Source organism: Lepidochelys olivacea, assembly GCF_965140295.1.
Source record: "Lepidochelys olivacea isolate rLepOli2 genome assembly, chromosome: 1".
NCBI classification, from domain to species: Eukaryota; Metazoa; Chordata; order Testudines; family Cheloniidae; genus Lepidochelys; species Lepidochelys olivacea.
In genome coordinates, this window is record NC_140411.1 from 264,737,797 (window position 1) to 264,750,722 (window position 12,926).

At 45.4% G+C, this 12,926-nt stretch overlaps 1 protein-coding gene across 1 annotated transcript in view; it reads left to right on the top strand.

Annotated features, from left to right (window-relative positions):
• Positions 1-12,926, top strand: part of GRIN2B (glutamate ionotropic receptor NMDA type subunit 2B) — a 284,759-nt gene that overhangs the window by 111,951 nt on the left and 159,882 nt on the right. The window contains exon 5 of the mRNA XM_084647091.1: positions 4,047-4,645. Coding sequence (XP_084503217.1) covers positions 4,047-4,645 — 599 coding nt within the window. The remainder of the gene's footprint in view (positions 1-4,046; positions 4,646-12,926) is intronic.

Consider the following 12,926-nt stretch of genomic DNA (forward strand, 5'->3'; position numbering starts at 1 on the left):
CTGCCGGCCGAGTTCCCAGCTCTGAAGGCAGCACCATTGCCAGCAGCAGTGCAGAAGTAAGGATGGAAATACCATACTGTGCCACCTCACTTCTGCGTTGCTGCTGACAGCAACTCTGCCTTCAGAACTGGACTCCCAGCCAGCAGCCATGGAGCTTCCTGAAGCTGGGGGAGATTCCCAGAGATGGGTCTGACCTGGCCTCAGGAGCAGCCCATGCAGAGGAAGAAGAAGTCCTGACCCACCCCAGCCCATCTGGGACTAGCAGCTGGAGCCCCACTCACAATAGGAGCTCCTGGTTGGGACGCCCTCAGCCCTGTCCCTCCCTGGCTCCAGACCCAATGCTTGGGAGTTAAAGGGGCTTTGGGCTGGCTGTGTGGGTGAGTGGGGGAGGTGACATGGGGCCCTGGGTGGTCACCCACTTGCCACTTGTAAGGCCAGCTCTGCCCCCCCAAATATTGATGACCCCCTATACCATGCCACCCTCACTTCTGTGCTGTAGCTGGTGGCGATGCTGCATTCAAAACTGGGCTCCCGGCCAGCAGCCGCCACTTTCCGGCCACACAACTCTGTGAAATCTGGTCTCCCCTTAAATAGCCAGATTTCATGAGGCAGATCAGATTTCATGGTCCGTGACACGTTTTTGATGGCCGTGAATTTGGAAGGGCCCTATCTATGGCTAAGTCCCTCAGTTCTGTGAGTCTTTGGTAGAAATTATGGAAATTCTGTAGAAGCTTTAGATAAATTTATGAAAAGGAGGATTTTATTGAATTTAATATGAAGATGAATAATATGATCAAAAGAGTTCCCTGTGTTGGTTTTATATTAAATTTATTTTAAGATCTCTCTCCAGTTTCAGTGTTCAGTATGCAATACATTGTCATCTTCAGGTTTCAGAGTTAACAGTCCATTACAATGAAATGTCTCAGCTATTTGTTCAGGCTGTCTTCAAACTCAGATGTCACTGCATTAGTTTACTTTTGGGTCACATTTTCATGTTTTTTCCCCCATAACCATCAAGGCTAGAAATATATCTTTTAAAGAAGGATGAGATTTTTATGGCAAAGAGTGAATTCTATGACTAGTTCCAGCCACAGAATACATGGGACACAAATAAGGACTTTGATTATTTTTGGTTGTTCTCTGACTTGCTTTCAAGTTGCTATTATTTTTCTGCTTTTTTGAGATTCTCAGAGCTGTATGCAGTGTTCTAGGAATGGTGTTAACACTAGTTTTAAAAATGGAGAGAGAATTTGGTGACAACTCACCTCGTTGTTTAAATGCCATAGCTCAGTGGCTCTCAACTAATTTCCAGACTACTGTACCTCTTTCAGGAGTCTGATTTTTGTCTTGCATACCCCCAAGTTTCACCTAAAAATTACTTGCTTACAGCCACACTATTACTGAAAATTTGCTGACTTTCTCATTTTTACCATATAATTATAAAATAAATCAATTGGAATATAAATATTGTACTTACAGCTCAGTGTATAGTTTATAGAAGGGTATAAACAAGTCATTGTCTGTGTAAAATTTTAATTTATACTGGCTTCACTAGTGCTTTTTATGTAGCTTGTTGTAAAACTAGGCAAATATCTAGATGAGTTGATGTACCATACCCTGGAAGACCTCTGCATACCCCCAGGGGTATGCAAACCCTTAGTTGAGAACCACTGCCATAGCTTACAGAGGGTTTAGGGACAACACAAGATTAGATCTAGCTAGACAGTGAGTCAGCGGGTTATGGCTGACTACTGGGATAGGCTTTTTCTTTCCAGAGTTGCTCAGCTATGAAATATTCTGCTAAAGGAGAGACAGTGGAAGCAGATAATCAAAAACATCCTTAAGGAAAGGATGGATGGACAATTTAGCTGGGACCTCTGCTGGAAAGCAGCTTTGCCTGCTGACAGTAGGAGGATGGTTTCGGTGGAGATCTGCTCTTCACTCTATTCTAAATTTGTGTATGTCCTGAGGTAAAGTTTTAGGGCACTTATCGGCTTACTGTGTGCAATGGATTTCCTCTGACCTAAAACACCTGTTTGTCTCCTTTAGGACCTCTGTTCCAATTCTTCAGGCTTGCTGGGAAGAGGCAAGGCCAGTATTTCATTCCTAAAACTGGCTGTGGATGGTCCACCTTATTGTCATATGAATCTCTGCTGAACTCCAAAATTTAATTCTACCATTTTTTTTAGGGGCTCAATCCTATGCCATTGAAGTCAATGGGAGTTTTACCTTGATTTTTAAAGGGCATAAAATCAGTCCATAAATGAAAATCATGTGGAAATGTTCCCTTCATTCCTTTCCAACATGGATTGGGGAAAAGCAGGGATGTAAAATTACACTGGACTGTTGACAAATTCTAAGTCTGCTTCTTCTGAGACCTTCTGAGGTCTCTTCCAACCCTAATATTCTATGATTCTAATTCTATTATTCTATTGTGAACTACCCGAATGGGAAACACTTTCACTGTGCCGTGGGCTAACAGGGATTTGTAGAAAAGCTCTTTCTAAAGATCACTTTTTGAGGTTTTAAAATTGATTCCTTTTAATTTTTCTTTCTTATCATGCTCAGGCTTTTGCATGAAAGCCAATCTGATACAGGGTGGAGGGATAAGAAAAACACCACCAATAGAAATAGCATTTATTCTGTCCTTGTGACCTCATCTACACTGAATCCATTCATCCTTCTCTTCCAGGATTACTTCTAATATTCCAGACCCCTAAGCAGCTTCAAATAGCCACCATCAAAAAGAAAACAAGAACCACCATAAAATGTTTCCCACCCTTGGTATTTGCTCAGCTCTGTTGATGATAATAATAATAATAATTAATAATCCTTGAACCTTACTGTAACACAGAGGTTCTTTGGCAAAGGGTACCCTGTTCTTAGCAAAATCTCTCACCCTGAACCTGACAAACTCACTACACCAAACACATGTCTTTACAGGATATTTATCCATAAAGAGTAACATGTAATGTATCTACAGAAAGCTTGTAACTTGTTGATATTCATAATCATTGTGAGATGTATGTACAGGTAGTATTTAAGGAATAATTTATTTATATTGAAAGTATACTTTATGAACTCAGAGTAAAAATTAGTCACCACGTGTAATGTGATGACCCATTCAAGCATGAGGACATTACCCCTCCTTAATCAGCTGGCAAGGTAATGCAAGGGACACTTGTATACCCTTGCGACATCCCAGAAATCATCAAAGACCATTTCAAATGACCAAAACCACTCGGAGGTGAAATGGAACATTATCGCAGGCAGGAGATTGCCCTGGCTATGAATAAATACAAAAGATTGTTTCAGGATAACAGAGTGCAGGGAAATGCCATCTGTATTAATTCACTGAGGAAACCCCTTAAGAAGCCAGGGTGTTTTCATGAACATTTGGATTCTGGCTCTGCAACAGACTGAACTTTGTGGGGAAAGGTAACTGTTGATAAGTGTCGACCCAGGTTCACATTTTTTGAATTGTTTGGTGTTGTAACCATTTGCTTCCATCACTTTCTCTCTCTTCCAGTTAAGTATTTACTTTTTCTTAAATAAAATTACTTTCATTTTATGGTAAGCGCTCACAAGTGCTGTGTGGTTACAGGAGTGGTGCTTTAAGTTAAAACTGGTAAATTGGGGTGACCTGAAATTTCTTTGGGTAGCCATTTTCAGGGACTGGATATCACAGGGGAATAATGTACAAGGACTGGGGATTTGAGTGCATCTGTTGTTACCCTGCAAGGCAAAGTTAGGGCTGGCATAACCCAGAGGAAAGGGTGCTTGGGTGGCTGAAAGGCAGGTGATGCCAGAGAGCTGACATCCAGCTTCCACAAGAAAGCCTCCCTCTTGCTGGAGGCAGGAGATAACAAGGTGGCTCACAGTCCTTGGTGTCCTGAGAACTGTCACATCTGCCCAAAACACAAAGAAAAGAGGTGAAGCCTATCTCCCCTCTTCCCCCACTCATTAGAGTTGGCCATGAATTTGTTTTTTTCATTTCCTTTGACCCCTTCTTGTTTTTTTTCTCTCTCTCTTTCATTCTGTTCTAGGATGAGTCATCCATGTTCTTCCAGTTTGGCCCATCAATAGAACAGCAAGCCTCTGTCATGCTCAACATCATGGAAGAATATGACTGGTACATATTCTCCATTGTCACTACCTACTTCCCTGGCTACCAGGACTTTGTCAACAAGATCCGCAGCACCATCGAGAACAGCTTTGTAGGCTGGGAGCTGGAGGAGGTCCTCTTGCTGGACATGTCCCTAGATGATGGAGACTCAAAGATCCAGAACCAGCTCAAGAAGCTCCAGAGCCCTGTCATACTCCTCTACTGCACCAAGGAAGAGGCCACCTACATCTTTGAGGTGGCCAACTCTGTGGGTCTGACAGGCTATGCTTACACATGGATCGTGCCCAGCCTAGTGGCAGGGGATACAGACACAGTGCCATCTGAGTTCCCCACTGGCCTCATCTCTGTGTCTTATGATGAATGGGACTATGGCCTTCCTGCCAGGGTGAGGGATGGGATAGCCATAATCACCACAGCTGCTTCTGACATGTTGTCTGAGCACAGCTTCATCCCGGAGCCCAAGAGCAGCTGTTACAACACCCAGGAGAAACGGATCTACCAGTCCAACATGCTGAACAGGTAAGGCGAATGGATGGGAGGTGGGGGGTCACAAGCAGCATCTGAAAAACCTTCTGAAGTTTGTGGCATTTAGGGGACCAGTAGGGAGAGCAACCCAAGCTTGTACTAATTGGAGGCTGAGCAAATGGAAGGCTTTTAATGGTCAGGCCAGTTCTGAGGTGGTCCATGTCCTTTTATGCTGCCACTTCAACAGTTCTCGGTGGTGCTGGTATGAAAGAATAGGAGCCAGAGCACCCAGGAGTAGGGTGACCAGACATCCCGATAAAATTGGGACTGTCCCAATATTGAGCAGTTTGTCCCGCATCCCGACAGAAATACGGTCAGGAGGCCATTTGTCCTGATATTTTGTTTCGGGCGCAGCAGCCTTTTTTGTCACTTAGGCGGCGGTGACAGGTGGGGGGAGCGCCTTTTCAATTGTTACACTCACCCGGCACATGCGGGTCGTCGTTGGCACGTACTTCTCTCTTCGTTGGGAAGATTTATTTCCTGGCGCCGAATGTGCCAGGTGAGTGTAACAATTGAAAAGGCGCTCCCCCTGTGGCGGTCCCGATATTTTGGATTTAGCATCTGGTCACCCTACCCAGGAGGGGGATGAACAGTGACTGCATAGTGCAAAAGTCTGTGTGCACATTTCCAAGGAGGAACGATTCCATGTGTGTGTGACAAGAATGGATCCTATGGTTCTTAACAGCGTGTCTTTGCATAAAAGAGTATATATCTCACACCCACGCAGGGTGCTGCTCTGTCCCCTTCTAATAATGGCCGTGGCATGCATAAAGGCTGATAAAACCTTGCCTAACAGACTTGGGTCTTCTAGGCCAAACTCTGGAGGCTCATGTATTTAGACCCAGAAGGTCCTGGGTTTGACACCCCCTCTCCCCACTGCCAACAATGCACACAGTGGTCTGGTTTGTGGGTAACAGGAATATTTTTATTAGGTATTTATATGGCCCCCATTACTGTAGTTTCTGAGCGCCTCACAATCTTGAATGTATTAATCCTAACCATACCCCTGTGAGGTAGGGAAGTATTTTAAGATTAAACTCGATAAGTTTATGGAAGAGATGGTATGATGGGATAACATGATTTTGGTAATTAATTGATCTTTAAATATTCATGGTAAATAGGCCTAATGGCCTGTGATGGGATGTTAGATGGGGTGGGATCTGAGTTACCCAGGAAAGAATTTTCTGTATTATCTGGCTGGTGAATCTTGCCCATATGCTCAGGGTTTAGCTGATCGCTATATTTGGGGTCGGGAAGGAATTTTCCTCCAGGGCAGATTGGAAGAGGCCCTGGAGGTTTTTCGCCTTCCTCTGTAGCATGGGGCACGGGTCACTTGCTGGAGGATTCTCTGCTCCTTGAAGTAAACCACGATTTGAGGACTTCAATAGCTCAGACATAGGTGAGAGGTCTTTCGCAGGAGCGGGTAGGTGAAATTCTGTGGCCTGCGTTGTGCAGGAGGTCAGACTAGATGATCATAATGGTCCCTTCTGACCTTTGTATCTATGAATCTATTATCCCCATTTACAAATGGGAAGGGCACAGAGAGGGGCTATGTGACTTGCCCCAGGTCACTCAGGATGTCTGTGGTGGAGCAGGGAGTTGAATCTCAGTTTCCTGAATCCCCAGGCTAGTACCCTAAGCACTGGATTTTTTTCCTCTTCCCATCTCTGCCCCCCAGAGCATCAGTATGTTATACCAATCCAGGGAAGGAGACCTGAATTGGGAAGGGATACAAAATCCTCATCTGGTTTAATGGGTCCTGTGGGGTTGGGTTGTCATGCTCTAGTGACTTGCTACTCAGTCTGTGCATATAGACATCCTTGGGTAGGTTGATCCTATTACTACTGGTGGACAAGGGTGGGGGGAAAATCCATCTTACACTCTCCAAAGGGGGACTCCACACAGCACATGCATTTTTGTCATTTGCCTTGATATAAATATCATGACACAGTGCAAATATGGTAGGTCAATCAAGTGATGTCCTTGGGTGGTCTGCACGCTCTGATTCATCAGGTACAATTTGTACCAGATGTCAAAGTCTGTATAGAGCAGGTCTGTAGTGTAGTGTTCAATCAGGGCTTGATTTTTCCGAGGTGATGAACACTTGCAGATCCCATTGACTTCAGCTGTAGTGTGTGCTTCTAAAAAATCTGGCCCTTAATGACTATGGCAGGTACTTCATTGTAATTGTTGATCAAATTGCATGCCACTTACCCAAAGCCTTTGGGTTGTGCCACAATTCCTAGTTCACACTGGTAAAGAATCACTTACTGACATCCCTTAAGCCCCTGCATTTGGATCATAATGGGATCAAATGCAAATAGGACTGGAGGCCCCTTGTTCATGTGTAAGTAGGAGTGGAGGGTCTTTTCCAGTTAGTTTAGGTAGAAGGATAAGTAAGGAAGTTTCCTTACTGGACAGTATCATTGAATCATAAAAAAAAAATCAAGAGAGAAAAGATCTCCCATCATATGCTGACCACCCCTTCAGCCATCCTTTGTGTCAACATAGATTTGTTTCCTTCACTCCTTGCCCAGTGCACTTTTCTATTGCCAAATAATGGGATCTTAAGGAAAAAGCCTTCTCTCTATCCCCCCATTTTTTTAAACTATTATTCCATTTCCTAATTTCTCTTTGTCTGTACACTCCTTGACCATGCTGCCAGTTCACATTGGCTAGACTTCCTCTTCTTAATCTCTTCCAGTCTGGCTTCTTCCTCTCTGCTCCCCTGAAAACTACCTCATTAGCAGCCTCCTCCTCCCTAGCTCAGTCTTCCCCATTCTTCTGTATTTCTTCTCTATTCTTCTTCTGAGTGATGCAGTAGGGAAAGTTTTAAATCTAATGCATACAAAGTTATCAGCCACAGCATTAAGGTAAAGCTTCTTGGTCTACATTTTCTAGTGATTTTGGGTTCCCGACTGGATTCACCTTAAAGATGCCTGATTTTCAGAAATTGCTGAGCCCCAGTCTTTGGAAAATCAATGATCTTTAATATGTATCAAGTTGGACACCCAAAAACGGCAGCAGCTAAAATCACTAGTCACAGATGAAAATGCAGACCTCTTCTTCTGGCCTTCAGTGTGACTAGTGATTTTAGCTGTCGCTGTTTTTGTCTAGTGTTCTCCTATAGCTGACACATACTCTGCTAATCTTGATGTCCCATTCTTCCATTTCTCCCACAATCATCTTCAGACTCTGTTTTATGCTTCAATATTTTGGTGCCCTCTTTGAGAAACTGTAGAAAGGCCTGATTTTCAGAGGGAGGGTGCATGCTCAGCCTTTCCTTCAAATTGGGCCCCTCTACGGTGTCTTAAGTTAGGCACCTAAGAACTTGAAGTCACTTTTTAAAATCTTGACTATAAATATCTGAAGGTACCATGTGCCTTTGTTGCCTCAACTCAAAAATGATGTGAACGTGTGAAAAAAGGAGGCTTGAGACCTCTTATGCCCCCCAATTCTTACACACTTGGGGCTTGATCCAAAGTACATTGAAGTCAATGGAAGTCTTCCCATTACTTCAATGGGCTTTGGTTCAGGCCTTTAAAGTTTCACTGCCTTCAACCCGACTTACCGGGGACAAAACTTTAAGCACATACTTAATAGCTTTGTTTAACTGGGTCCCTAAAGTCTACCAACCGGTTCATTTTTCATGGGTACCAGATAGTAAATAAAAATGTATATTTTCTAGTTGCTTTCATCTCAAAGTTGTACATAGTGTATATTAGTTGTACAGTATATACAATGCAATATATAGGAGTAATATATGAGTGGATTTAAAAGGTCAGAAATGCTTGGAATTGGACTGCAGTTTTTAGAACACTAACTGCAGGGTGTCAGTGGACCCCTGCAGTACTATATGAAGCCATTTACAGCTTGCAGTTACCCCCCAATACGCCTACGCAGAGTGGAGAAATATATATACATGAGCATGATGGGTGGGGGTTATCTACAAACTGTGCATGATCTGCTAATACACCAGGGATCAGCTGATAGCCATGTAGTTAGTATTTCAGAAACTGCTGTCTAATCCAAAGTAGGTCTCAATTGCTTCAAATCCATAGCTGGGAGATCACAAGATGCAGGAATTTTCCCATTCTATCCTAGAAAGAATGACGCGTCAAGCTAAAGAAAAGTTTAATTTAGTTTGTCTTAAGCACATTATGAGTTAAGGCTGTGAATTAGTGATTTCCCGTGGTCTGTGTCTGAATCCTGACCGCTGCTAGCCAATCTATTTGTGGGCCGTACATGTAGCTCAGGATGCAGCCAAAATTAAATAATCTCTGTTTCTGTTGGCTCCATCAGTGGTCAGCAGAATGGGGCAAATAATGGGGAAAAGTTATCTGAGCAGTTTAGAAAATTAGAAACAGTATTTTGGTGGTTCATGTTCTCTCATCCCCTTTAAATTCGTTGTTGCACACATTTGTGCAAGCAAAATTCTGTGTGAATGAATGTCCGTATGCAGAGGGCATCCTAAAAAGAATGGGCTCTCATCCGGACTCTTTCTTTCACCTTGTATGGTGCTAATAGTAGTAGTAGTCTCGTGTAGAAACTGTAGTTTCCTGTCTACCTTGAAACTGATGCTTCTTTGAGGTAGGTTAGGGATGTGGGTCTTTGATCCTGATTAATGGATCTTGCAGATTTCTTCCTAAAAATAAGTCTACTGGTGAAATAGCTCTACTAGTTAAACAGGGAAATGGGACTCTGAGACATACTCGTCCCATGTATTATAGTGGTCATTTTCTACATGTGGGGAGATTTTGCTCCTATGGATCTTTTTGTTCCTCTCTGAGAGGTTGTTCTCGAGATAGCATCAGGTGCTTCGTTTCCTGCTGGAATGCCACACTAGTGAAATGAGCTCTTCTATCAGCAAATGAGTCTAGTACACCAAAATGCACAAACGTGTCTTGTATGGGTGGTGCAAGCGAATTATGTAGTGGGAACATCAGTCCACCTGGTGAAGTAGCCAACTGTACCACCAACATGTACACATTCTAGGTTTTGCTTGAAGGGACTGGGCCCAATGAACTGGTTGATATTTGGATTATGTGATATTTAGATTCAGGGTCCAAATATAAACTGAACATTAGGAACTCCAAATCCAAATATCAACCTCTTCCCCCATTCATTCCTATTAGTGCCAAGGGCCCGTTCAGTTTCTCTCTTAGCATCATGGAGAGGGTATCTGGGCATGGGTCTGGAGATCCAGAGCTGTCAGTCTAGCAAGGTTACATCTGACGACATAAGGCCCTAAATGGCATGGGATCAAGTTATCTGAGAGATCACCTCTGTCCCCATGCCATACTACGCCAGCTAAGATCACCACAGGTGAGGAGAGGGAGCTTCCTGAAGGGCATATTCTGTGAAAGGCCTCAGTTTTGGAACTCACTCCCCATTTTGTCTGCCAGAGCCAGATTTGTTAACCTTCCAGGCATGCTGCAAAGCCTGCCTATTCTCTCCCTTCTCTAAGGCTGCTTGGGGGGGAGTGGACTTTGTTTCTTGTGTAAGCAGTGTCAGGATGAGCTCCACCCTGACATCTGGTGGTGAGGTGTGGCAAGTTGTGGAAAAGAACTTCAGGGGCAGATCTCATTTGCATAGGCACACCCACCACGCCTAGAATGAGACCATAGCTGCCCAAATGGTCACTTTGGCTGCTGTGGGATCCCCAGTGTCTCTGTTATTGGGGCAGGAAGAATAAATTGTTATTACCCTGATTATGGGAACTGTGCTTGGAACTGTACGTGGCCTTTTGTTACGATGGAGGGATTCACCATCATCTAAGTAGCACTCGCTAGGCAAGGGTCATGGGTTCCAAAACTGTGTGAATGGAGAGAGGCTGGGGACAAGTATTAATACTTGGTGGCATGGGCCCCTTGGTGAGGGCCTTACATGCTGATTGCACTTCCTCCTCTCTCCACTGTGGAATATCAGAGCTAATTTTGATTTCATTAGAAGTCTAGTTATAGGCTGCTGAGCTCACTTTGGGCTGACAGTGCACCAGCACTGGGGCTCCCCTACTATAAGCTGAATTCACCTAAGAGCTGAAATCACTGAGTGTTGTGTTAAGTAGTGGGGGAGCCTGAAGATATATTGTGGAGCAGTTTGCGGGACGGCTGGTGAAGCAGTTCAACACGGAGCAGTGTGTGGATGGCAGGAGCTGCTTGTGGGCCATGGAGCTGAGTGAAGGAGTTAGTGGGGCGGCTGGCGGAGCGGAGCGCAGCTGAGCGAAGGAGTTCGTGGGGCGGCTGGCGGAGCGGAGCGCAGCTGAGCGAAGGAGTTCGTGGGGCGGCTGGTGGAGCGGAATGCAGCTGCGCGAAGGAGTTTTGTGGGGCGGCTGGCGGAGCGGAGCGGAGCGCCGCTATGGAGCTATGGGGCGGTCAGCTTCAGATCACGTAAGGTGCCTCTTACCCCCGTCCCATTTCCACCCAGGTTGGGAGGTAAAGCTCCGCCGATAAACTTTCGAACTCTGGGGCTGCCCTGACCAGGGACCAAGAGACTTTTGGGGCATTGGACTTTTGGGGTTGCTGGACTCAAGAACCAAAGGGAAAAGGGCATGCCCCAATTTGCCTGGGGTGGGGTTGTTTTTGCTCATGGGTTGTGTTATGAATCCGGTTGGTGGTGTTTCCCCAACATAATGCCACATTGTTTCTCTCTGTTATTAAAAGACTTTTGCTACACTCAGACTATGTGCTTGCGAGAGGGGAAGTATTGCCTCTTGGAGGTGCCCAGCGGGGGTGGTATATATTTGTCCCAGGTCACTGGGTGGGGGCTCGAGCCGGTTTGCATTGTGTTATTGGAATGGAACCCCTAGATATTGAACCCGGCCCTTGTTGCTGCCAACTCTGACGGGCAGAAGGGTTACATACCCCTCCTTAGTGTATGGAAAGCTGAGGATCAGTTGGGAGAGATCCGGTAGCTGCCAGAGGGTCTGGGGACGGGGACCCCCCAGGTCTGCAGGATTTGAAGATTCCCCCAGAAAAGACTTTCCAGCTGGGATCCCTGCAGGACTGATAGGGCCTCGAGCAGAGGTCATGGTGAGGATCGAAGGGGTGGAGTGTAAAGCAGTGCTTGACACTGGATCTCAAGTGACTATTATATTTCAGTCATTCTACCAACAGATGCTTAGGCACCTGCCTATACAGCCCCTGACTGGCCTTGGCCTATGTGGCCTCAGCATGGATGAATACCCCTATCAAGGGTATGTCATAGTGCACCTGGAATTCCCAGAGGAGGTTGCTGGGGTAAGAGAAGAGGTAGACACAGCTGCCTTAATATGCCCTGACCCTAAAGGGACTTCTGATGTGTCTGTGCTGATAGGGACCAACTCCAGTCTCTTCAAGGTACTCGCGGATTACTGCAGAAGGCGGGCTGGGGACCAGTACCTGAATACCCTGATGATCCATACGCTTTGTGCTGAAGCCTATAGGAAAATTGAGAGCGCTAAAAGGGACACATCTGAGCTACCGCTTGGGGCACTGAAGTACGCGGGCACAACCCCCTTAGTAGTGCCTGCAAGGACGGAGCAAGAAGTGCTTGTCATGAGTACCTGTCTGAAAGGCAGTAAAGGGACGTTAGCAATGATAGAGCAGCCGATGGGAGGAGAGCTCCCTGAAGGAGTGCTGGTCCCCAGTGGAGTCATAACCCTACCTGCTGAAGCCCAGGAAAGGGTGACTATACTGATTGCTAATGAAACGAGTCGTGATATTTTTGTGAAGCAAGGACAAAAGATAGCAGACCTCTTTGAGCCTGAGTCGATTGTAAAACCCCAGTATGAAACTCCAGTTCCGGCAATAGACCCAGCAAAGTTTGACTTTGGAGATTCACCAGTGTCCGAGGACTGGAAAGATCGCCTGAGGAAGAAACTTTGTGAAAGATCCAAGGTGTTCTCACTGCATGAGTGGGATGTGGGATGTGCAAAAGGAGTAGAGCACAATATCAGACTACATGACTCTCGACCTTTCAGGGAGAGATCTAGGAAGATTGCTCTCTCTGAGATGGAAGATGTGTGACATCATCTTCAGGAGCTGGCTGCGAATGGCATCATTACAGAGTCCCGCAGCCCATACGCCTCACCCATTGTGGTAGTCCGCAAAAAGAATGGGAAAATCCGGATGTGTATTGACTACCGCACCCTAAACAGCCGTACGGTGGTCGACCAGTACATTATGCCTCGAGTGCAAGACGCCTTAGACTGTTTGCTGGGAAGCCAGTGGTTCTCTGTGTTGGATCTTCGAAGTGGATACTACCAGATCCCTCTGGGAGAAGAAGATAAGGAGAA